The 25,078-nt window shown below is 41.9% G+C and overlaps 1 protein-coding gene across 1 annotated transcript in view; it reads right to left on the bottom strand.

Moving 5' to 3' along the window:
- The window catches only part of AGK (acylglycerol kinase), a 37,922-nt gene extending 13,655 nt beyond the window's left edge, over positions 1-24,267 (bottom strand). The window contains 10 exon segments of the mRNA XM_052788809.1: positions 1,369-1,448; positions 2,231-2,300; positions 4,343-4,437; positions 6,416-6,448; positions 7,402-7,494; positions 8,857-8,932; positions 10,203-10,282; positions 14,883-14,922; positions 23,869-24,140; positions 24,142-24,267. Of these exon segments, the coding sequence (XP_052644769.1) occupies positions 1,369-1,448; positions 2,231-2,300; positions 4,343-4,437; positions 6,416-6,448; positions 7,402-7,494; positions 8,857-8,932; positions 10,203-10,282; positions 14,883-14,922; positions 23,869-24,140; positions 24,142-24,252 (950 nt within the window). The 5' untranslated portion in view covers positions 24,253-24,267.
- Positions 24,268-25,078: the final 811 nt, after the last annotated feature.

Genomic DNA, 25,078 nt, shown 5'->3' on the forward strand with positions numbered 1-25,078 from the left:
GTCTCCACCAGGACAGTGCTTAGCAGAGGCAGAGTCAGACAAATTTCTGGAACTGTGGCTTATGGCTTAACTCCCTTTGTAGTAGGTACCTTGTTTTCAGTATAAGATCAGTTGTACTGGAATACACCAAACGTTTATTTAGCCCAATAACCCATCTCTCATGGGGACCCAAAAGCAGGTGGAGAAGTATAAAACCAGGACAAGCACACATGGTTCTTGTCCCAGGCACACTCTGAGCACACATTCATTTGTGGCTGAAGTGCTTTCCCAGCTGGGCACGTTTTCTGTGCATTTGAAAACATTCATGGAAGAGAATGAGGTTTAAGGATGTTCATGCTGCTCCACGTACAAAAGGTGCTGTCATCCTCCAGCACTGAGTCCAAAAGACTCTTATGAAAGGGAACTGCTGCAGGAAAAGATGTGAAGGCTGACACTAGGCAAAAAACAGAGTATGGGCAGGAAGCCTAGCAAGAGTACAGAGGAAATAGAAGTGTACTTCCTTAATCTTGGGGCTGCAATTAGCAGGATAGCCTGCAGCATAGCCAAATCAGCACCTACACAAGCTACCAAGAATGTCCCTTGCTTCCCAGGGACAAACACCCTGACCATTTACTGCATCTCCCACATCACCTCTCAAACCTACTCAAATATCTCAAATATTTGCCAGACAGTCTCCAGTGGTCTGCTACCTCTTGCTGACAAAGACAGCTCATTCACAAAACACATGGTATTTCCTTATACCTGTGCAGCAGAGACGTGCTGCAATTCCTCCGTAGCATTTTGACAAGTGAACTGCTTTGGCCCTCCTGCTCCTTCACCAGATAGTGCTAGTCATTTGATACACAGACAGTGGCATATTAAATGTCCATTTGCAGAAAGCCCAACAATTATTAGTTTAGCATTCAGAGAACAGTCAGACAGCACGGTCCATGCCATTTCTGGCAAGAACTGACGGGCCTTTCTACTGCATCTGATGTCCCTTGTTGGAATTGAGTTACAGAGTCTGCGTGTGTCTTTTCATTGGCAGCTGATGAAAAACAATGGCCAATTACTTTACTTAGACTTTACTCAAGGGAGAGCTTTTCCCACTGATACAATGTGAATAAAGTTCCAGAAGTGGGCACCACAAGGCAAGCAGAAAGTAAATACTCAAAAGAACCGGTCAGCACCAAGTAAGTGTTTATTTCAAATGACAAAAATGCTGAAATGTCGTATACTGCCATGTGTGTAATGCGAGACCTAACAAGAGCGAGTGACTCTGCCTGTCAAATGCCTACACTCAAAATAGACTTCTTTACAAGAGGGGGGTATGTCCTTTTAGGCAACAGATGCTAAAAAAGGTAGTTTCAAAAACCAGCATTTTCTTACTTGCTAACTTTAACTCCTGTATCTCTGTAAGATCCCCATCTTAAACCAGTCACTGCAAACACAGGCTGTTCTTTTGCTCCCTGTAAAGAAAAACAAACATTGTGAAATTGCTTTCTGTTATCTTGTTTCCAACTTTGTTTTTTGTAGCTAGAAAAATACCATTTCTATAGAAACAGATTTCTGATTAATCCCAGAAGTGAAATTTCACATAAGAGGTATGATAAATAGCTAACAGCAATAAAACTAAGCAGAATTTAAGCATTACACATTCCATCTGCTCCCAGAGAGGAGTATAAGAGGTGAAGTTTTGAAGAGGTTGATTGAGTTTGACTGCACACCCAGCAATAGCCATTTCATTTTGTGGATATTGTCAGCCAAAAGCAAGAAGCTCTGCACAGTGACACTAAGTTCTCGCTGCAGAAATGTCCATTCTACAACATAACAGAAAAATAATATTCAAAAACCATATAGGGCATAGTCAAAGGTTTTCCCATTTCACATTTTTCAGTTTGTAAAAGAAAGCTATTAACTCCACAATACATATGAATGCATTAAATCAGCTCAGACAGCTATTGTTCTCTCTCACCATTTCTACAGAACTATTGGTGTTAGTAAGTTCTGTATTCATCAATATTCTCTGAGCCTCAAAAAAAGATGTTCAGGCATTCTTGTGTTTTCTCCAGTGTAGATTATCTGATGTCACAGCATACAGTGGAGAAACGACTGCCACCAGAACTGCTGATACCATAAACCAAAACTCATGACAGCATTACACAGAGAAAAAGCAGTCCATGTAAACAGAACAACATGAGAATAGTAAAGTTTTAGGAACGCTGGGTGCCAAATAAACAGATACTTTTACCTTGATCTGCAAGACATCAAGTGGAACTGTCTCTCCCTTCAAAATGGCCAGTGTAGCATTAGTAATATGTCTGCAAAACAAACAGGAAAGAAACAAAGGAAAACAACCAGGAAGGAAGGAAACAAGAAAGATGTAAAATTACACTTTTTTTTCAGCAAATCCCACTATGAGTCCAGGTGTGGCTTTTTTGCAGCAAACAACCACCTCAGGGAAAGAACTCTGACAAAGTCTGTGTCCTAACAAACAGCAAAACACCTGAAGAGCAAAAGGAAGTTCTCAGCCTAAGCTTTTCAGAGATTACTCCTTCTTGAGCTAATCTGGCAGATCACACGCCAACTCTGTTACTTGCTGCTGTTTTGGATACTTAACTGACTATGGACCCAAATCATGGTTTTATTTTATTGGTGGCAAGTGTAACAACCTGGGAGGGAAGGGGATGGTCATGACACTGGTCTCAAATCATGTGTCTGGGACTCAACTGCCTTAGTATGTTAATTTGTTTTGAAGGTTTTAATCAACATAAATCTACCTATCAGCAATGCTCATGTGGTTTTGGTCTCCATTAAGTTGTGGACAGTTGCTAATGCACTTTATCATTTCAAGTCGTAAAGTGTGGCACTAGAGATTTTGTAACCAATGTGTTCAAGTTCATAAAGCAGTCTCTATGTTCAGACCTTGAAGCATATTATTTCATTAAAACTCCTTCCTTGTTTTCAAAGCTGGGTAAAATTTAAATTCCACATTGCGCACATTTCCACTGTCTCAGCTGGACAAGGAAAAAAACCCAAAGAAAACCAAATGCAGTTTTCAGATGCTGCCCAATATTCACATCACTCAGCAGGAGAAATTGCCCTTGGCTTCATCAGGCTTGGAATACTGAGACAGAGAAGGAAGCTGTTCTTACCTCAGCCCTTCTTTTCTCCTAACTCTTACCTTTCTGTAAGACCTCTACAGTTCCTACACTTCAAAGGTAAGATCTAATAGTGCTGAAGGAACCAAAGCCCAAATATTTCTTTTTAAAATATCACTTCTGCACTTAAGTCAGGTTCTGTTACTGGTGTGGGTTGTTAAGCAGCCTATTGACCAAATTCCTTTCAACTTCACCAATATGCTGCAGTTGCACCTGCACAGTTCATTACCTTGGGACAAGAGGATCATTCATTTCAAACAGCTTCTTTAGAACCCAAACATAAATTATTATTTTAATCTTAGCTGCTGATTACAGCCTTGTCCATCTTGCCAAGCTTCAAAGCACTCTGGTAGTTTTCATGAAGGATGTTATGCCAGTTGGCTCCTGGGTTTTATGTATGATGGATACCAGCAAGGGTTCCGCAAAGAAGAATGTTAATGAGTTACTGGGAGAATCAGTGAACAGATTTCAGGAGAAAGGAGCAATATATTCATTAGTATGGGAGAAGAGGAAGGAAAAAATTGAAAAGAAATGAAGCGTGGGGAAAAGAAAGTAAAAAGGCCAGTCAACTAATCTTTAGAATTGGGCAAAACAAACTTACAACAAACTGAAATGGAGGCAACAGACACTGCCAGACTGGATCATATCCAGGATACTGACAGATTCAGGTTTTGGAGAGTTGCCAACATCACTCCCATCACAGGGATGGGCGAGAACCCTGCAGAAGTCAGTAATGGGATCCAATCTTCCCCATAAAGATATTCTTGTATGCCTTACTCTGCAGGTGCTAACCAGGTTATATGCAGTCTGGTTTCTAGAATTCTTAAACTGGAGAAGAGATGGAAAGAGGGCTTTTTTGTTTTATTTTGTCATATCCCTGCTATTATATTTCTGACTACTCCTAAGAGTTTTGATTATTTTTTTTAAACATGCCAAACCCTGAGTATCACATGACCACAGAGAAATTAGCCACAGCAAATGATTTCATGTTCTAATAATATATACATTTCCTTCTTTTAATTTTTAGTCAGTTTTTGGAAGTCATTAACTCAGGGAAGTCCAGAGAATCATCAGACTCTGCCCAGAGACTGCCAATTTCTATGTAACACAGAACAAAAAGAAAAGTATCAAGCTACTGAGAAGCACTACTTCTTGAAAACAAACAAACAAAAAGCCCCCTTTCAGAAACATGTAATACTTACTGGACTTGGTTCGTGCTCTCAGGGTAGAGCGTGTGACTCAGAGTGCAGGTCTTCCCAAGAGGTATGAATCCTATAGGGATCTTACTGAAGACAGCCTGGACACACGAGGAGAGTAAATTAACATTTGCATCAGCTGAATGAAGCTTCCTGTGTGGAGATCACAGCTGTGTCTGATATCACCCCTTTGGCATTAAGCAGCCAGGCCCTTCCTTAAATGAGGCAGTAACACATAGTGACTCAGAACATGGCATCCGAATCTGTGAATCCACCACTGCCAACTAGGTCCAAAGGAGCTTTCTGTAATCATTAAGAGCATTGTTACATGCAGGTTAGCAGCCATGTCCTAACTAATGCATGGATTCTGTCAGCAATCTGCCATCTTTCTTAATACTGACAGTGGCATCACAAGCTCTGAATCTCATTTACCATTGCAGAAATCCCCCTCTGATAAAGTAACCTTGCATGGCAAAGAGATTTTCTCAGTTAAGGAAAGGAAATTAATTGATTCCTCTGGCATCCAAATCATGAAGCAGCAGAAGGTGAATTTTTGGAAGTCATTGACCATGTTATTTTTCTGTACCACAGTTCAGCAAAAGGGCTTGTTGAAGGAGCATGTTATTATACTATACATCATAATAAACCGTGCTTCTTGAAGCGTGTCAGCAAATCAATGTAAACTACCCTATATCACAACGTACCTTCTCCCTGCTGGGCACTGCTGCTAGCAGCACCATGATACTGCAAATCCACACCGACTAAGCAATACCCCTCTCATTTCATGCCCACCCGCTCTCCTTTGCTATCTCTGTGTCACCTGCAAGTCTTAACACTTCTCAAACACCCTTCTCTCATTTTCTTCAGAATTGTTTTACAGCATGCAGATGACAGGCTGTTTGCAGCTCATGCGGTCGTGCTCTGCTCCCCTGGCTGCTAGGAACAGCGTTTATGGAGTACCTTGCATAGGCTCTTCTTAGACAGGCAACAGTGGTATGACATACCCAAGTAAAAAGGGAAGCAGAGCACAGAGTGAGGGGGCTGAACTGCAGATCTCTACTCCTAAGACAGCGATATGAAGGACAAGAAGAATTCCCTGGCCAAAGACATAAAGTAACACTACTACAGTGCAGTATTCCACCCGAAACAGTGCCAGATGCAGAATTTTCCACACTACTGCAAATCAACCCAAGCTACATCAAGATAGTAAGTCAAAAAATAGAGAAAAAAAATTAGCCAGTAAAGCCTCTAAAACTTTTCTTCCAGTATCTTTAGATTATAGTGGTCTCAGGGGCCAACTATAATAATATTAAATTTAAAAAACTGATGTCTCAAAATTGATACAGCCAGTGCCCCTTTAAAAATACTGGCTTGGTTGCAGAGTTTCTCTTGTCACATTCAGGCAAAGCAACTGCCTAAACAGATACAATTCTAGCTGCCAAGGATATCATCATAATCTTGTCTGGATCATTTAACTGAGTTTTTGCCAGCTCCTGCCAGAAGGTTTTGGGAACAATGATTCCCTCCTTTCTTCAATAACACTGTCCTCCCTCTTTAAAAAGAAAAATCACTCCCATTTCCATTTGGAGCGATCCACCTTGAGAGGTTAAAACTTGCTTTCTGCAGCCATCTGCATAGGTAGATATTAACTGCTTGAAAACATGGCAAAGCAATCATAAAGTAATAGAGGCATGGCCATAACTGAATTCGGTTTCAAGCCTGTACAAATACAAGAAAAACATGTACTTTCGCCCAATGCTTCTGCCAAACAAAGCAGCATACACAGCTGGTCCATGGGTCTTTGAAAGTTGTGCATTTGGCTTCTCCACAGTCCCTGCTCTGACACTGGAAACTTCCCAAAGCCATGGCTTGGGAGCCATTGCACTCCCTGAGAAAGGGAATGAGGAACAATGGGTAGAATTGCAGGACACTAGCATGGCTGACTTATTACGCAGCAAGCTGGCTTCAGATTAGTAAGCAACACATCTGTAGAAGACAGTGAGGCCAAGAGATCACAGTGGCTGTACAAGACACTTCCTCTAAGACATAAACAAAATTTAAAAAGTGACACTTTCTCACCTCATCTGCTCTGCGGAGAAGTCCAGTTATGACCTGAAAAACATGGGAAATGCTCAGCTCTGAGAAGTTTGTTTTTCAGTTACGGTAGAAAGCTACGAAATTCATACCCACATTTACTCTTTGGAAAAGATTCAAGGAGCAGCTACTCTTTTATGGAAGGTGCTACATGGGAAAGGAGGCATGTTCAGTGTGCAAACGTGGTGGAAACAGCAGGGTTACAAGTGCCCATGAGTGTATGCTGGCACCACAACCAATGCCAGTGTAAACGTTTTAACACTGAATAATGCTCTGCGTAATGCAAAAATAGCACTGATCAGTGTGCAATTAACAATAATCAATTCTAAGGCCAGGAGAAACTTTCAGATGTATTCTGACCACTTTCTTTTAAGGTCATTGCATTTCATTTAGCCATTGCCTTATGAGGACAGTAGTTAGCATTCCAGGAAATGATTTAATAAAATACAGCCTTCCTTGAAAAAGAGAGTATCCCCCAGTTCTGCTGGTAGTTTGCTCCTGTCATTAATCATCTTGACAATAGGCATTTATTAAATACATACCATGCTTTGTTATCACTCCCACGTAATTTTTAAATTATTTGATTCCCACTTAGCAAAACATGCATTCCTCTTGGGGAGTACAGATAGGAATGAACTTTGAAAATTAAACCATTACAGCTACATTACACAGAAAGAAAAAGTTAGAATCATGTCTCCCCAAATAATTTTCTCATTCTAGAATAAAATTCTGGAAGATAGTTATGTCACACATTCTTTCTGCCCCCACTCCCATCATCACTTTTAGACAATAACAACTAACAGAGTTTTCTTGTCCCCAGAAGATTATAACATTGACTGAAAACACAGATACTAAAATGGAAAAATCTCTAGTAATACTTGTTATGATGTTGCTACATTACACAGATGCAATCTTCTCACCCTCAGCCTGACTATGGTTCTCAACAAACCAGGACAAAGCTCCCGCAGTACCTCTTGTACTGTGCCATCTCCTCCTGCAATAATGATCAGATCCGTGTTTTCCATCAATTCCAGCAGCTTTTTTGCTTGTCCCTCATAATCAGTCTGAAGAAACAGAAATCCAAACGTGAGAAATCAAGTGACTATTTCTAGGATTTTTCTTCTACAGGAAAAAAAAAGAATCATCTAGCCATTTGCTTAATAGTTATATAGGCACACAGTACTGTATATTACTTACATTCACTGAAATTTCTTCAACTTAGAAAACAAGTCTGCTGCCTAATACAATATGTGCAAGCAAACGCACACACAAAGGCTAAATGAAATATCAGAGTAAATCTTATTCAGTAGATCTAGAATATGGCAGCAATAATAATATTTCCAGGTAGTTTTACAGTGAAACAAAACCACAAGCAAATCATGCTCTTGCAGAAAAAGTCCCAACATCTTTAGCAGCCAAAGTGCTCAAGTGCGCCTCCTGAAACACAGAATCAGCTACACAAAAGGCTACTGCCCAACAGCAAGCTGTTGACAACGGGTTTAGCAGTAAAGAGTACACTGATGTTCCAAACCATCAAAACAGTTTTCCGCAAAATGAATGTCTTTTACAGGGACATGTCAGCCTCAGTTACTGGCCCAGCCCTGTTTAGCTAACTTGTCAGGCCTGAAGCTACAAAGCATCAGTTTTAAGTCTTGCAAAATAATTTTTTCTCTTAGGGTGGGACTATGTATTTTCAATGAGCAGAGAAAGGCGTTAATAAAACAGCATTTTAACACTAAACCTTGTGACAAAGATTCCAAGACAGAAAGATACATATTAGAGTACTTCACTGTTAGGACACAGTGACTATTAAAGAATTCACATATCACAGCCTCAAAAACCTGCAAAAAGATCAGAATCCCTTCATGTTTACTTGTTCTTCTCTTTCCAAAGAAAACCTCTCTGCTAATTCACACCATTTAGAGCTCAGTGTTCTGCTTTCGTGATGGGAATGTTGAATTATGTGGGTATACACCGAGATATTTTCATTGTAAAAATAAAAGGTTATTTTTAATTAATCTGAACAGTTCCACTTCACGTCAAAGTTCCTCACTTCTGAATTCTGCAAGTTCAGGCAGAATTGACAATTTCAACAGTGACTGGCACGCACCACTAGCCAGCACTCAAATATTTAGAGAGTTTTCTCTCAAACATGAATTATAGAAGGGCTGCTTTAGACAGACAGACAAGCACATGTACTGCTTTAGCTGAAAATTAAAAACTCAGTACACAGTTTGTAAATTAACTGTGAATTAAAAAGAAAAAGATTAAGTACCAGCTTAATATCTCAGTATTTATTTCTTCCCACAGGATGTCTACAGGACAACTGAGAATTTCAAATGCATCCAGAATTTAATTTCAATTCTTCAAGATGAGAAAGCAGAGCAGACAATATATCTATATTAGCAGAACCTATCAGTTCTTACCTTAACCACAGTTACATCCAAGCCTGATAAGTGCAAAATCGGAGCAGCATTCTTTTCAAAAAGGTTCCTGGCTTTGCTAGAAATAACAGAGTAAAAACTATTTCATTAGTCTGGTGGCTAAAAAAATTAAAAAGGAAAGAAACAAATGAATAACAAGAAGATATCTACTTAAAAATGAGCATACATTCTACAAAATCAGTCACTCAACCTGCCAGTCAGGAAAGATGAGATTTCATGTGGTTCAAATGTTATTACATTTCTAGACTCATATCTCAGATGTCAGTTTTTTGTTGCAGTTTTAATAAATGCGGAAGAGGTTATCTAGCTTTCTCCAAAAATAATTAAAAAAACCCCAACAAAACAAAACAAGATCTCCAGAAAGAAATTTATTACAAAATTAATCACTTAGAGAGCACGAGGCTTTAAGACCACAAAGAAGGCCCATTTAGGTTTTCAGAAAAAAATATTTACTGTTACATGTTATCAAGTAAGTTTAGAAGCAAAATTTTATCTGACCTTTTGTTATAGGACTGATACATTTTCTGCCTGTAACTGCATAATAAAATAATTATGCCATTAACTATAAATTGCTTACAATAAGTAGAAGCATGAGACTAGAAGTCAGAGACTTAATTTATTAACACTTTGCATTTTCCAGTCACGGGTGTTTTGAACAAAAGCATGTTAAGTCCAAGCACTTCCATGTCAGATATATTCTTCCTTTCATATTGTTACTAACATCTCCCTGCCCCTCCCCAAGATGCAACTGATATGAAGCTTAACTGATCAGCAGAAGCAGACACACATCACATCCAAGATTACTGTTTTTCTGCTAAAAAGCATGTAAAAATAGCAGCCAACCTCTTCCAGGAGTCCTGCTCTGAGCCCATATTTAGCCTCTCAGTTTGTGGGCACATCCCTTTCAAGGACAGGTTCCCACAGAAGCAAGATCACTGCTGGCTAACTTCAAGTCTTGAAGTAATCAAGGTCATCTCTTATTTCTATAGTTTTTGAGGATGGAAATGCATCACATACAAGAGTTTGGAAGGAATACGAAGGAATTCCACATACGAAGGAATGACAAAGGCCAAAACACAGGATAAAAGAAAAATTAAAAATATACATATGTTTAGAAATCATTCTTTCAACTCAAGCATCCATCCACTTCTATTTCTCATCCCAGTATTTTTGGTGAAATAAAATTTGGCACAGTTACATAGCACCAGCTTGGCATCAGAGGGAGGCAAAAATGAGCTCAAAAATCTGGCTGGCTTTTATAGTGGATGGCAGAGCAAAAATACAGAAAGAGTGCCTCACATATGAATGTAGGGAAGGAGGAATTTTACCCTTTGCAAGCTGCTGGGTTGAGGAACACTGTTGCTTTCTTCAGTGGCATACTGGAAGGGATCAGCTGGTTGCCAAAAGCCTAAGTAAGAGAAAAAGAGCAGAGTTCAGTTTATCTTTTAAGCACATTGGAAACAGTTCAAAATAATGCATCTCTACAAATGTCAATAGGCTTTCAAGCCTCATGACATTCAAATGACTTCCATCTTCAGACATTGTACAGGTCTCCTATTCAAAGACCTGCACTCTTAGCAACAGCTCACGCCACTGTTACAAGTCCATTTTTACAATTCCACCACCATTTAGTTTTTGTCAACCCCTGGTTTTCTGCCATGGGCAGAGATCCAGGGAGCTATCCTTGACTCCAAGGTTACTCAATTTTCCTTCCTTATGTAGTTCTCATACGCCTGCCTGCCACCTTCTTTCTGCATCTTCTTCCACTTCCGTACTTCATTTCTTATATCTCTTTTGTTCATTTTTGTATTTTCTATACTGAATTTTTTGAATATATGAAAGATAATCACCAGAGAATCTGCCCTGACCTATAAGCAAGCTCACTGTTTCTCAGGCATTTTTTCTTCCTAATGTCTCCATATAAAAATCACTTAATTCCTCTTCCACTTTTAGCCCAATTCTCAATAGGTGCCTTGATTTTACATTCTTCAAGAGTTACTCCATACAGCCTCTTGTACATTTTAGCCATTTGTACCTATTTCCATAGCTTTTCAGCACAGAAGAGGCACGAAAAGGCAAAGCTTCCATGCTTGTTACTTCCCACTCTGTAAACCTCTTTTAGGTCACCTAAAGGCATCCTCGCTACCACACCAAACCAAACTGGTTTTGAGTACAAGGATGATGACGTATTCAGCAGTACCATCGAGAAACCCCAGAAATAAAACAGGAACAAAAGACTATTGCGCTGAACACAAGACACAGTCAACTGTCCCTGTTTCCCCCCCCCCCCCCCCTTTATATTAAAAGTTAATCCTCCTAGCAGGAATTCTTATATTGAAGAAGGTGGACACTGTACAAAAAGCACAGTAGATTTTAGTGATCATTACCTGTTTGAATTTATAATTAACTCCACTTGCCAACTTTGCTCAGGAAACCCCAATTAAAAGAAGTGTGCAGCTGGCTATGTTGCTTAAAACATTTAAATTTCTTCTTCAAGAAAGGAAAAGGATGAGAGAAGTTGCTGAGCATAAAGGAATCTTCAAAGAAAGGGAAACAAATCAATAGCTCTCAAGCTTTACTCAAAAATCAGCTGGGAAACAGACCAACTTATTTTATTGCAACTGTTGGGCAGGAATTGGCAAATATAAGGGACCTCTAGCATGTTATAGCTGTTAGAAACAATTAATTATTTGCCTGGGGAGCACAATGTGATGTATTTCTTTGTTCATAAAGAGTACAAGGCTGTCCTGGTTTCGGCTGGGATAGAGTTAATTTTCTTTCCAGTAGCTGGTAGAGTGCTGTGTTTTGGATTCACTACCAGAAGACTGTTGATAACACACTGATGTTTTCAGTTGTTGCTAAGTAGTGTTTAGACCAAGTCAAGGACTTTTCAGCTTCTCATGCCCAGCCAGCAAGAAGGCTGGAGGGGCACAAGAAGTTGGGAGGGGACACAGCCAGGACAGCTGACTCAAACTGGCCAAAGGGGTATTCCATACCATGGGACATCATGCCCAGTATATAAACTGGGGGGAGTTGGCCGGGGGGGGGGGGAGGGGGGCAGGGCAGGGATCACTGCTTGGGAACTAACTGGGCATCGGTCAACAAGTGGTGAGCAATTGCATTGTGCATCACTTGTTTTGCATATTCCAACCCTTTTATGATTATTGTAATTTTATTATTGTTACTATTATCATTATTATTTTCTTCCTTTCTGTTCTATTAAACTGTTCTTATCTCAACCCACAAGTTTTACCTTTTTTTTTCCCCCCAATTCTCTCCCCTATCCCACTGGGTGCAGGGGGAAGTTAGTGAGCAGCTGTGTGCTGCTTAGTTGCTGGCTGGGGTTAAACCACGACAAAGGCTCATAAAGAATTTATGAGCAATGACATAATCACTTCTTTATGTAATATACTTAGATATTTATGTTACAAACAGGGGCATTTCTAAAGCAAACGCTGATTTTTAAGACAGGAAATAAAAAAATAATAATGCAACATTCCAGAAGCCTTTTTTTCAGAGCACAAAATAAGAAAAGGCAACTTAAAGCCAGACATTAAAAATGGTTATTAAATATATATATGAAGGTATAATTTAGGAAAGTCAATGCTTTTTTCACTTCCTTGTCAAATGCACACTTCCAGGTACTGCATTTCTGGACTTCTAAGATGACAATCACTATTTTGCAACTACGAAAACCCCTTTATACAAAGGCTTTATATAATGCTTTATGAATACTAAGAGAGACTAAATTCCTTTACAGAAAACTGTCCCTGCTTCTCGGAGTGAATTGTTTGCCAGCTAAACAGGATCTCTTTAACCCACGCCCAGAGTGCAGTAACAAGGTCAATCAGCAAGACCACATTTGCAAAGGAAGTCCACAGTCAGCTGAGACTGGCTTATTCCAGAGAAGGAGGTGTAAAAGGTTTAAAATATGATAAATAGATTCTTTATTATAGAATCTCTCTATGATCATTTGCCACCCCAAGGCTGTCATCATAAACTGATACTTAAATTCAGACATGCATGGTGGAGTCTTTGCATGAAATACTGCTGTAGTGGATACTTCGGCATGAAGGTGGGTGCCTCATCAATTTGGTATCGTAACAGGCTTAAAAACTTAAAAATCTGATGTAAAAATAATAGGGACACCCCCCCACTTCACTCAGACTAAACTTTTTCTTGGGCAAGTCTGGCTCTGTTTTTTCCCAGTACTTACAGCGCACTATAAATGCAAGTAGCATTTTTCAAACAATTATAGATTGTTGTTATTCTGAAGAACATAGCAGACATTTAATGCCTTACTGCTGTATTGCTGTGTGTTTTCAAGCAGTAGTTGGCACTGACACATCAGTGAGAATGGAAATTACAGCAAGAATTGATTACTAGGCTTTCTGGTTCATTCCTTTCTAATGCAGGAGTCTTCTGCAGGATATTTTCCCAGGCTTTAACCACTGAAATTGTAGGAAGCTCTATTGACAGTGCTTTTGCACTTTCATTTATAAGAATAAGCCATAATTGAATAGATCCCATCATTTAATGACTTGAATTAAGAAACAGGAAAGTCAGAACTTCCACAACTTAACTATCTTCTGGTACCAATCTTTCCTTAGCAGTTACACCTTTTTGACAGCATATACACCTAGGTCTTCTAACTTCTCCTTACATGCCATTTCATCAGTGCCTTTTAAAAAAATTTTTTGATTTGGTCAGCATGCTTCAAATACTGAGGTATTAACTGCTATTTTTGGTGATATAAAAAACTTCTATCACTTTCATACTATACAGTAAAAATGAATATTGAAAACATAAAAATCAGGAACAACTGATACTATGAGTTGGAAATGCATTTGACTGAAGCTAAAAGCATGATTTATGAAAGCATATTTGCAGGGAAAGATTTTTCTTATTCTTTCATGAGACTTGAGCTCCCTTACATCTATTCTGGCATGAAGTTCCATTGCCCAAATCAAGTTGCTGTGAATATCTTTCCCTCAACAGCAGGCAGGCTAAAATTGGGATTATTCAGGTGCACCACAGAAGCAGGGTAATCTCAAAGAAAGTTCTTTAATGAGAAAAATAATTTTCACCATTCTTCTCAGGCCCCAGTATGTAGCAATGATGGGAGCAGTGTTATACCCTGCAAAATCTCCAAGATCTGGCATGGAGAAGCAGGTTTAGAATAAACTTTATTTGTGGGAGGTAGAAAGACTCTAAAAATCCTACAGCACACCACCAAGGTAATCAGAGCCAGTAAGCAGTACCTGTGCAGTGATGCCATCCATGGGCAGCAGCAGTTGTGCCCTTGAAAGACTGCTTATTAAGGACAAGATTTCTTTATAGGAATACTACAGTATGGGAATTTGTTTATTGCTGGTTGCCCATGTGGGCCACAAACTAAAAAAAGCAATAGTCAGTATACTCAAGAGAAAACTCTCTCTGAACGCCAGCTTTCTTTTCGGTGATCAGCAAACAGGTTGGCTCCATTAAGTTCCCAGGACGTTGGTCTCAAAAGCACTAGGTCAGTCATCACACTTAGTATCCTTGATAAAGTCACTCAGAATCAAATAGACAAGGGGAAGGTCTCTCCAGCTGAGCACTAACGTGAAGCGGTTTGCACTGCTTCTGCCCAGACTACACCCATTGTGGTGGATCTGAGATTTCAGTCTCCCATCTTACCAACAAATCATCTTCCTGCCAGAACTTTACAGGCACAGAGCAATTACACCTGCAGAAATGGAGGTCTGGGTAGCTACAGCAGTAAATAAGACTAGCCCAACAATAACAGTGCACCATCCATTGCAACAGCAGTGAGGCCACGAAAGGTACAGTACCCCTGCTGCAGGCTGGAGGCCTTGTCCACCCTTTGGCACTTTTAGCAAAAGAACACAGATGGCATCATTATAAGGCTTGTCACATAGAGAGGGCCCGCTGGGAAAATCTCAGGAGCCCTGCACAACCAAGATAAGAGGGAGATTTTAATCTAATTTTATCACTTTAAACGGTATTACCTGGGCTTCTTGGCACGCAGCTCTTCGTAGCAGGTTATCGCTATTAGGTAAGACAGAAAAGAGAGTGGACATTAGGTTGTGTAAGTTTAAAACAATTTGCTCATTTTTTAATGTAGGTACATACCCTTTTTACACACACTTTGAACGCACTAAAATAAGAATATACAGGTTCTTTAAGACCTATTTAACACATATTAAGGATGAAACACACCTATTTAAGCATACATGCATAATTTTTTTCTGCATATGCACACAAACACCCTTTCTATAGTAAAGAAAAGCAGAAAACAAAGACCAGGATGCTAAGCGTGCCAAGATTACATAAGCTATGGGAAGAGACACTGTATAACTGTGATTTATTTTTAAATTGCTACATAACTGTACTCCAGATCTAAGGTGTGTTTTTTTTCCAACGTTAATACTGCCTGTATTTACACTGGCAGTATAGAAGGGATTTAGAGTAGACTTAAGTGTCACTTCCACAGACTTAAGTCTTTGCGCATTATAATTGTGAACTCCCCTCTATGTCAGTTTGTCAGCTGAACACATGTTAATGCAGCATCTACCACCCACCTAGGTCTGAGCATGGCCTAAAGCAGTATCTCAGAGAGGCAAAAATCCCTCAACTCACCTAAGAGAAGTTTAAAAACAAAGAAGAAAATGTCAGTATTAGATATGTCACTGATGGTAATTTCAGAAATAAATTTGGGACTAATCCTTGTGCTTATCATTGGTGACAGACAGCGTTAGCAAGGTGACAAGCAGGGTATAGTTGGCAAGCAAACTGGAGACAGAGCTACTGAGTGAGGAACAAAATTCCATTCTTCCCCAGACCAAAAAATGCCCCATTGGCCCTTGCAGACAAAACAGGGAGTCCTGTTCTGCAGTGCCCAAAGTCTCACCTGTCCTCTAGATACCAGACACTCCCCCATCCTTGCTAAAACCAAAAAACTCCTTCGGATTGCCCTTGCCAATACCTGGCAAGACAGTATATTATTGTCTCAAATATATCAAGTACAAAAACCCTAATTATAGTCAGCATACCAAAATGAATACATTACACCAATTAAAAGGATTCAAGGCCAACCAGGAAAAACAAGTGACTAGGAAAGAAGCATACTCCTGCCACAAAGTATAGCTCATCAGGCCAAATCCTGCAATGGAAATGGCAGAAGAGAAGGCAAGGCCTTGGTCAGACCTCTGGACCCAAATACGAGTGCAATCAATTCCATGAGTTTACAGTATTTATCTGTCACTGGAGCTATATAAGCTGATCTTTTTGGCATCACCAAAGGAGAAGTAGGGTGACTTCAGGTGAGATAGAAAGTTGGGTTCTGAGAAAATAACACTACAGCAAAAAAGCCACAGATTTATTCCCGGTTATAATAAAGAGACAAAGGAAGAATTCAAGCATGGAAAAAGAAAATATGTGAATAATACCTCACCAAGATAACAAGTAACTGGAACTTCTAAAAGAATTTCCTGAGAGGCATGCTTTTAACTGTCATGTTTGCTCCTTAAAACCAAAGGAATAAGTTATTTGTATTAAACACCTGAAATATTACTTAGAGGAGTGACAGACTTGGTTTTGATTGCAGCAATATAATGAAAGCACACTAGTTGAAATAACTATCTCTGAAAAGGTTTGTGTTCCAGGCTAAACAACATTGACACAGCTAATTGCAGATCAATCAAGACAGCATGACAGGCTAAGTCCACACTGCGCTGCTGAGGGCACGAGCCCTCATATAGGGACTTTTTTTCCCCTCTGTGACTACGTGTGGCCAGAGCAAACACAAAGCAATTGCAATTTCAATACATAAACTTTAATTATGGGATATCAAGAAAATCCCACTATCAAATGATGGCTGCACAGTTGATGTACCTGAGAATTGCTGTCCTAACCTTATTAACAAATTCTAATCAAATCCATGTTATCTGTTTACTTCACATTGATGCTATTTTGTTCAGAAGTCAAGCTGTGTCACATCGTCAGCCAGTATGTTTTCCTGGTGCCCGCAACCTCATGCTGCAGTGTTAATCACCTTTAAAATGGAGTCAGGCACAACTTTTCAAATGCAAGCAAAAAATACCATGCTCTCTGTCCCAACCTGCAGAGACCCTCAAAACAACTGTCAAGGATGCAAGCTTGATTCAGCTCAACAGAGTCTTAATTATAAAAATTAGGCTTGACAGTTTAGATGTCAACATTTAAGCTTAGTTTCTCCTGCATTGAAGCACTTAACAGAAACAGAAGTCTACCCTGACACATATCATTTTGGTGTCAAAGGAAAGGTTTAGGTTCTGAGACCAGAAGAACCATCTACTGTCCAGTAATTTATAGGTTATTTGTCTCACCTCTCCAGTAGCACAGCACCCAGAACCCCATGCCATCTCAGCCATACTCATAGGATTCCCATTGATTCAACTAGGACATGTATTTCGAAGTCATCTGAGTTTGCTTAAAGATGTCCCAAGTTTGGCTTAAAGATACCAGGTAACAGGAAAACTTTTATTTCCTTAAAATATTATGTCAAAACTTAACTATCTTCACACTTCAGAAGAAAAAGCACAAGTGTGCTCACAGCGGTGTATCTGTGAAAACAGCAGTCCTCCTGTATGACAGCTCTTGCCTTTACTCATCTCATATGGCTCACCTAAAGTACCACAAGTGGGTCTGGAAGTCCTCTGCAGGTCATACCAATTGATAAATATAGCTAGAAAAGTGTTAAAAATAGCAAAAAGGTAACTTCTTGAAGTCTTCTGTCTTGGTACGTATTAGATTATCAAAAATAGCTGTGTACCAGCTCCCACAGAAGAAGAGACTTTAATAATAAACATAAGATTTTGTTGATTTTTCGTACTTTTTTGACTAATATTTTGCAGTAACAAAGCCTCTTCAATGACACTTGAACATGAGCAGGTGGAAGCTAAGGGAAATTGCTGCACTGTCTTAAAGAACACACAGAGATTTCTTCTGACTTGCACCATATCCACAGCAAACTAAAAATCAATTTTTACTTTACATTTCCCCTAAGGGCTTATAGACACAACTCCTGCCTTAAACCGAAACAGACGTGCAGTATTGCATCTGCTGGCCAACGCCAGGGCTGCCTTCCCACTGTGAGAATTAAGCATCACACAGCTTACAACTGGGCCAACTTGCTTAAGCAGTAAAAAATTGGGAGACAGAGAGGAACAAGCAGTGGCAGTGGGGTAGGGAAGAAAGAGGATGTCCTAAACTGAACCCACGGACAGAACTTTGACTGGTTCGACAAAGATATCAGTCAATCCTGCAAGGCCGGCAGCCACGGCAGTGCAGGCTCTTTGGAGAACAGAGTAGGCTTAAGCCAAAGCAAGGAACCAATGCAGAAGGAAAGGAAGAGCAACTGTCCAGACCTCACCACGCACCAGCCGTGTCGGGCTGCCAGAACACACGGGGCAATGAGAGCGCAACATCCATACAACCCGCTTGAACAAGGGCTGTTCTGATTTGTCTGCAACATCCCCAGTGCAGGACTGGTGGCCACTGCTCCTGTCCTAAGCATTCTCAGCTACAATAGGGAATTAACACTCTTACACATAAGCACACAGATCCACACAATTTAGTACGTATGCTCGCCAGCTGAGACTGCATCCTCTGCCCAAGTGCCAGCAGAGGCCAGGGTGGAAAGTACAGTTCCCACAATGAAAGGTCAGCCAGCGCAGCAATGAACTCCACAAGGAGAAGACAGCAGACACAAACCGAAGAAGCTGTCTGAGGCCCACAGCTGCAGCAAGGGAAAGCCTTCGTCTTGGAACCAACCAAAGCAACTCCTTTGAAAGTGACCATATTACAAATGTATAAAGAAACTCAGGTATGAGATCCCATTTCAAAATGGGTTATCAGCATTAAAGCTAAGACTATTAAGTATATTCAAGCAAGAAGCAGCCTAAAAACTCTCCAGTTCAGTGTCTGCATCAAAACACAAGAGTTTTGTGAGGAGAAACTTGACCAAAGCTGTGCATATAGGATCACTCCTCAAGAGCTGTAATAGAACTCCTAAAAGAGATTTTATCTTAGCAGAGAGCTTTTTGGCTGCTTCCAATACAGCAAGAGCACAGCATCCTCTTTGCTGCATACTAGCATTACTTCCAGCTTGCCTTTGGAAGGGCAGGAAAGACAAATCTTAGTTTTCATCAGCTTTACCCAAGACTCAGAATTTATACTCCGTTTTTTTTGACAAAGTTTTGATGAAATAAGTCAGCCACTAAGGAAGTATATGCAGAAAGGTGACAAAGGGAGTTATCAGCTGGCAAACGCGCAGAGGCTAACATTCAAATTATAGATAACAATAAAACTCAGATTACTGGCAAGCAGTCAAAGGCCCAGATGCCTTGCCAGCATTTTCTACGGAAAAAAGTCAATACTTTAACATATACAGAGTAAAACTGAGTATCTATCTGATGAGTCCACTGTCTCAGTACAAATATCAAGGGTCCCCATCCTGACAAAGTGATGATCACTTACCCAGTGACACCACTGTAACAGTCCGGCCAAATCTGACAATCAATTAAGCTGATGTCCATCATGCCAGAGATTAAATTTCTGCTGATTTGACATAGCTGGTGACTCACTGCACCACCTGGATACATAAAGAACAGCAGCTCAATTCAGGAAAGGTGACCCAGGACATAAAGGTGAGAGGGGCTTCCAAACTTGGTGGAAATCTTTAAACAATCATATGGTATCTTTATCTGCAATCAACCTTACGTGTATATGTTAAACAGAAGTATGTTACTGTGTATGAGCATGTATCCGACAATTTGCATACCCGTTAAGCTTCGATCTAGTACATCAAATTCAGTGTCCCTTGTACCTGTAGTATGATATGCTATAGATTAAAATGATGCTAATACATAAATTCATACAATCCAGAGAAATTAAAGGGAGACAATCTCACATGACAACACTGAGTTATCTTCTTAATTCTCCAATACTACAAGAGTATTTTCTATTCTAAATGCAAGATAATGGATTTTTAAAACATATTCTTTCATGAGAAAGAAAGGAATTTTAAGACTCACTAAGGTTTTGTAAGAATAGCAATAGGGTTTTAGTTAACAGTAGTTCAACCAGACATAATGCCTATCATTTTACACATGAAAAACCTTTGCCACCTTCTCATCAATGTCTCTTTTGAAGAGGCACCTTCCGTTATATTACATACTTAGAAGGGCTGAATCACAAATGGGCAAGGGGGAATCAGCACAAGGTTTCCTCTTTACTCTTCACGTTCATCCAAAAACCCCTTACTTTTAAATCGGTGAGTATTTGAACAAACACCTCCAAAGATGAAAGGCTAACACACTGATCCAGAAACTAAATGCTGCATGAAGAAAGTATCATACCAGACTGGGCTAAGAAGCTCCTCGACCTTTACAGTTATCGTCATCCACAACCTTTAGACTAACTCAGTGATGAACCATTACACTCCAGTGCCCCTCTTCCCTCTACAGCCTATGGAGCACAAGAGCATCCACATCAGACCCCACATCACAGTCTGCAGGGTGCAGGAGAAGGACACCCAGCTCCATTTCCAGGCAGGAAAGAGGCATGAGGAGCAAGTCTGGAAAAGGTAACATTCTTCTTGTCCACATTTGTCCACGTAGCATCCTCCAAAAGCTTAAGGAAGTACTCCAGAGCTCTTCTGTCCCTATGGGCACGTAGGGACTGCCTATAGAAGAATTGTCATTTATTTGCAGGACAGATTGTTATTTACAATAGCTCCACTTAATGCAGGCATCATAGCCTCTGCATCCAAAAGAAGAAGGAACCTTGAGAAGTCAAAAAAAGCAAATGATCTTCTCCTTGCAAGAGAAGTATCTTAGAAAATCCACAAGGATGGAAAAGCCAAGAAGAAAGATGCAGGATAGGAAAAAAAAATTTCTTCAGCTGCAAATAAATGAGCAACATCTCAGACAGCTAATTCCAAGAAGTCAGAGGCTAATCTGAACTGATGCTGTGCTAAAGCAAGCCCCTTCGTCAGAAATTCCAGTGATGCCAGAAACCGACGCACAAGACTTCGCTAAACCTTTAATCTGTTCTAAAAGGGCAAATGTAAGTCTAGTCAAGTATGCCTCACACATAGTAATTTAGCCTCTGATGTTGATAACGGCAAGCCTCATGGCTAACATAGCCCATACGTGATTCCTTCATTAACTTCTTCAAGGGTTACCTGCAACAGTTTGTGCACGGGGCAAAAGGCACCTCTCCTGCTCCCCAGCATAACTGGTACATAAACAAAGAAACTGGGAAGAGGGAATGTACAAAAAAACACCCATCAAAAGCCATTACCACATTTGGAGGCAAAACAAGCTGCAAAGGGGGATCCTGGCCTATTCCCTGATGTCCAACAGCTACAAGGTAAGGCCTTCACTGTGCACAGAGTACCATGAAAGGGCTGCTGAGACCACCTTTGAATTTTTTTACACTCTTGCCATCAGGTTCTTCTGTCACTCCTCATTTTTCTTTTCTGTGGCTAAAACAATCCTCCGCAGAGAAATGGCTAAATGGTTGTCACTTTCTCCAAGCAGTATTTAAATCTCTGAAAGCAGTACTTTACAGCTGTGCTTCAGTCTACATCAAAGTCACACGGAGCTGTTTGTCATCACAGGATTTCCTACCTTGCATTTCCCATGTCTGGTAAGGAAATGCTGTATTTTCCCTTACAGATAAAAGGGGAGATTGGAGAATAGGATGTGTAAACATTTTTTTCCCCACTACATCATCTGGGTTAAAGCACCATGCCTACACTTGGTGCAAATAACCTCCAAGCACTGAAATTTACATACCAAAAGTTCCCTTTTTGTTTGTTTGCCTTTCATATTTTCCTCCTCATTCACCACCATATCAGAACAGTAGCATCACGTTCTTAGTGATCATAACATGTTTTTACAGTTAACCGCACCGGAAATCAATACAGTTGAAACTGACAGTACATAGGCACGTGAACTCCCAGAAACAACAGATATGAAAGGGAGACTGGTTGTGTCTGACGGTGCTCCTAGGCCTCCTCAAGTGCCCACTCTCCATATGCACAAGGAGCAGATATAGTCTTTTTCTTAATGCTCTATTTCAGTAGCTCTCTATAGTACCCAGGCCCGACATGCACTCTGCTGTCATTAGTATCTGTGGCAACAGAAGACCAGTAAAGAGGCCGCTTGTGTGAGCAGGGTACCTGGGAAGGTCACAGGCTGCTCTACCCCACCAGCCAGCCCCTCATGTGAATGCCACCAAACAATTTCTTCCTCCTCATTTTGTACATTCAGTTTATTCTTTTGGCTAAGAGATATCTAGAATGATAGAACTTAAAATAATTACTTATTTACATTTTGCTATTTTTTCTGAATTCAAAGTTCAAGTCGTCAGAGGGAAAAATGGAATGCAAGCTCAAGGACCCACTGACATTACACGAAGGCATCAAAAAAACCCAATCTGCTTAGCACAAATACTTCTGCTTACAACACAGCAGTATATTATGTACTTCTTTTCTGTCTGTTGGTCCATGTAGGCATACGCATGAAACCATGACCTTGTTACCACTGCTTTCACACAGTTATTCTCCATCTTACCATAGCCTACCCTACAATCAGCAATTACAAAGAAAAAAGTATGGAGGGAAGAGTTTTTTTGCTGCTTGCCCTGCAGTCAACTGAGCCTTAGTGCTTCAGGTAGGAAGTAAGCAACTAAAGCAGATGTACCATTCAAAACAAAGACAGATTTAATGCAAAAGTCCCGAGGCAAAAGGAAATAAAGAAGGAAAGTATACCAAACAACATAAACAGATTTATTTTCCTAAGTCTTCCACCGGGGCTTTGGCAGCATTTTAATGTAAGCAGAAAAGAACACTGCTAAAATCAAGACTTAACAATTAAAAAGACATTAAGACAGTGACAGAATAAACCGCAGCACCAAAAGTAGCAATTTTAAAAAATAATCTGGCTATACTTGGATTTTAGTCAAATGTATTAACCATAATCTTAAAGGACAGGGATTAAAACATAAGCCTAGCTATTTAAAAATTGTGAAGGACGATATTGCTTACTATAAGGAACATTCGCTCCATAGATAAACAGTGGAAATGACACCCTGCTAGGTACGACTTATGTTAGCAGTACTGCTGCTGCAGCGGTTGACGGGCTCCTTCTGTGGAGCTAGGTGGGTGACAACAGCAAAGCGAGTGACGACAGCAAAGCAGGCGCATCAGGGAGGCACAGCGCACGGCTGCCGCCAGTGCCGTGCCTCAAGAAAGGAACAAGTGCTCGTGCAACAGAAATCTGGCATCTTTCATGCGGTGTATGGCACCGTTAAAAGAAAAAAGGAGGCGGGGAAGCCCACGGGCACACGACCACCATGCTGTGATGGCCCCACTCTGCCCACGAAGGTGCCTTCCCATCAGCCTGGTACCACTGGCACCATTTGCAGGTGTTGGGCCTCTGGTTCCATTCATCCTTGTAATATTGGTCAAAAGCAAGCAAGCCGATGACACGCACCTGGCTGACGGTGTTTTTTTGCAGTTAGAAGGCGTAAACCTTTCTCCACTCCAACAGCCCCCAGAATTACTCAAGCCACCCCAACAACACCTCTGTTTAAAACTACGGCCTGAACTAGCCCCAAACTTACAACAAGGCCAAGGTGGGAAGTCGCAAAAGGCACCGAGCCTTCCTAAGCTCAGGGCTGCTGGAGGGGGAGGCAGAGCCACCCCCCCGAGGCGCCGGAGCCCCTCCGAGGGGAGACCCCCATTTTAACAGCCGCGAGGGGAGACCCCCTTAGGCAGAGGGCCGGCAGCCCGGGCAGCCGAGGCGAACAGGGCAGCGGTGCCCTCACCGCCCGGGGCCGGCCGCTTGTGAAAGCCCGCGGGCACACGGCGGGGCGGGTGGGGGGGGACGGCGGCCCCGCTCTCTCTCCCTCCCGCCCGCCCCCCCGGCCCCAGCCGGCAGTTACCAGTGCTTCCCATAGAGCCAGTGCCCGCCCCAGCTCAGCAGGCAGACCCCGAACGTGGTTTTCTTCCAGTGATTCCTCAGGGTCGTCAGCGCTTTCGCCGCCCTGGCCATGCCGCCCCTCCAGATGGGCCGGCGGGAACCGACGCGTCGCCGCTCCCGCCGCCCGGCCCGGCTCGGCTGGAAACGGCTCCCCCGGCACCGGCGTTCCGCGCAGCGACGCCCTGCCGGCCCCGCGGGGAGGCCAGGCGGTCCCCGCCGGGCTCCGGGCTCCGGCCCCCGGGCTCCGGCCCCCGGCGTGGCGGGGGAGCCTTTCCCGGCCCCCGCCGTGCAGGTTTTGGTCAGCCTTCCCCCCGGCGCATCGAGCGCGGGGCTGAGGAGATCTCATCCCCCGTCCGTGTTACTGTGCCCCTGCCTCGGGCCTCGTGTCGCCCGGGATTCAGTCCAGGCACCCCACCTCAAGTTAAGAAATAAAACAAAAAAAAAGGCCCCAAGGAAAGGTGCTTTCACAGCCACCTGTGTGCCGGCCTCGCAGCCTCGCTGTGTGGTCATCCTCCAGCCCGCGGGGCGACCCCCAGCCGTGGGCTCTTGCCAGCAGGCCCCCGCCACCACAAGAAGCGAGGGGAGCGGGAGGCTTTCTGCACAGCAGAGGATGAAAGTGAAGAGGTGGTTTTTCACACTCATAGAAATATCCAAGGCGCTCCCCCCAGAAAACAACCAGAAAATATTTCTGAAGGTTCACCTGAAAGAAAAGTTGCCTAGGAAGTACCCGGGGTTTGCTGTTTAAGCCCCACCAACGAGATGACCACGAGCACCAAGAGAAATGTCTCCAGCCATGCACGGAAAAGAGACCATCCTCACAAGGATGCCATACAGCCGTGACCAGCACGAACATCCTGCCGGGGCAAGGCAGAGACACAACCGAGTGGCAAGACCTGACCTCATGACGGGAAGATCTTTGGGTGGTGGCCCCCTCCAGCGTTACCTCTAGCCATGGCTTCCCGTGACGCCCGAAAGATGGTGAACAGCCTCAGGGGTTTCACAGAGGTGCCGAGGGGATGCACGTGTGGCTAATACTCAAAGAGACCGTGTCCTGTGAGTAAGGAAGACAGACGGTGGGCCATTCAAAATGAACCGTTGGCTAAATCAGTGGTGTGAGGAAGCGACACTGCTTTTGTAGACCACTGCCGCCCTCTTGACAGGGACGCGGGCTT

The sequence above is a fragment of the Harpia harpyja genome, chromosome 6 (assembly GCF_026419915.1).
Source record: "Harpia harpyja isolate bHarHar1 chromosome 6, bHarHar1 primary haplotype, whole genome shotgun sequence".
Lineage (NCBI taxonomy): Eukaryota > Metazoa > Chordata > Aves > Accipitriformes > Accipitridae > Harpia > Harpia harpyja.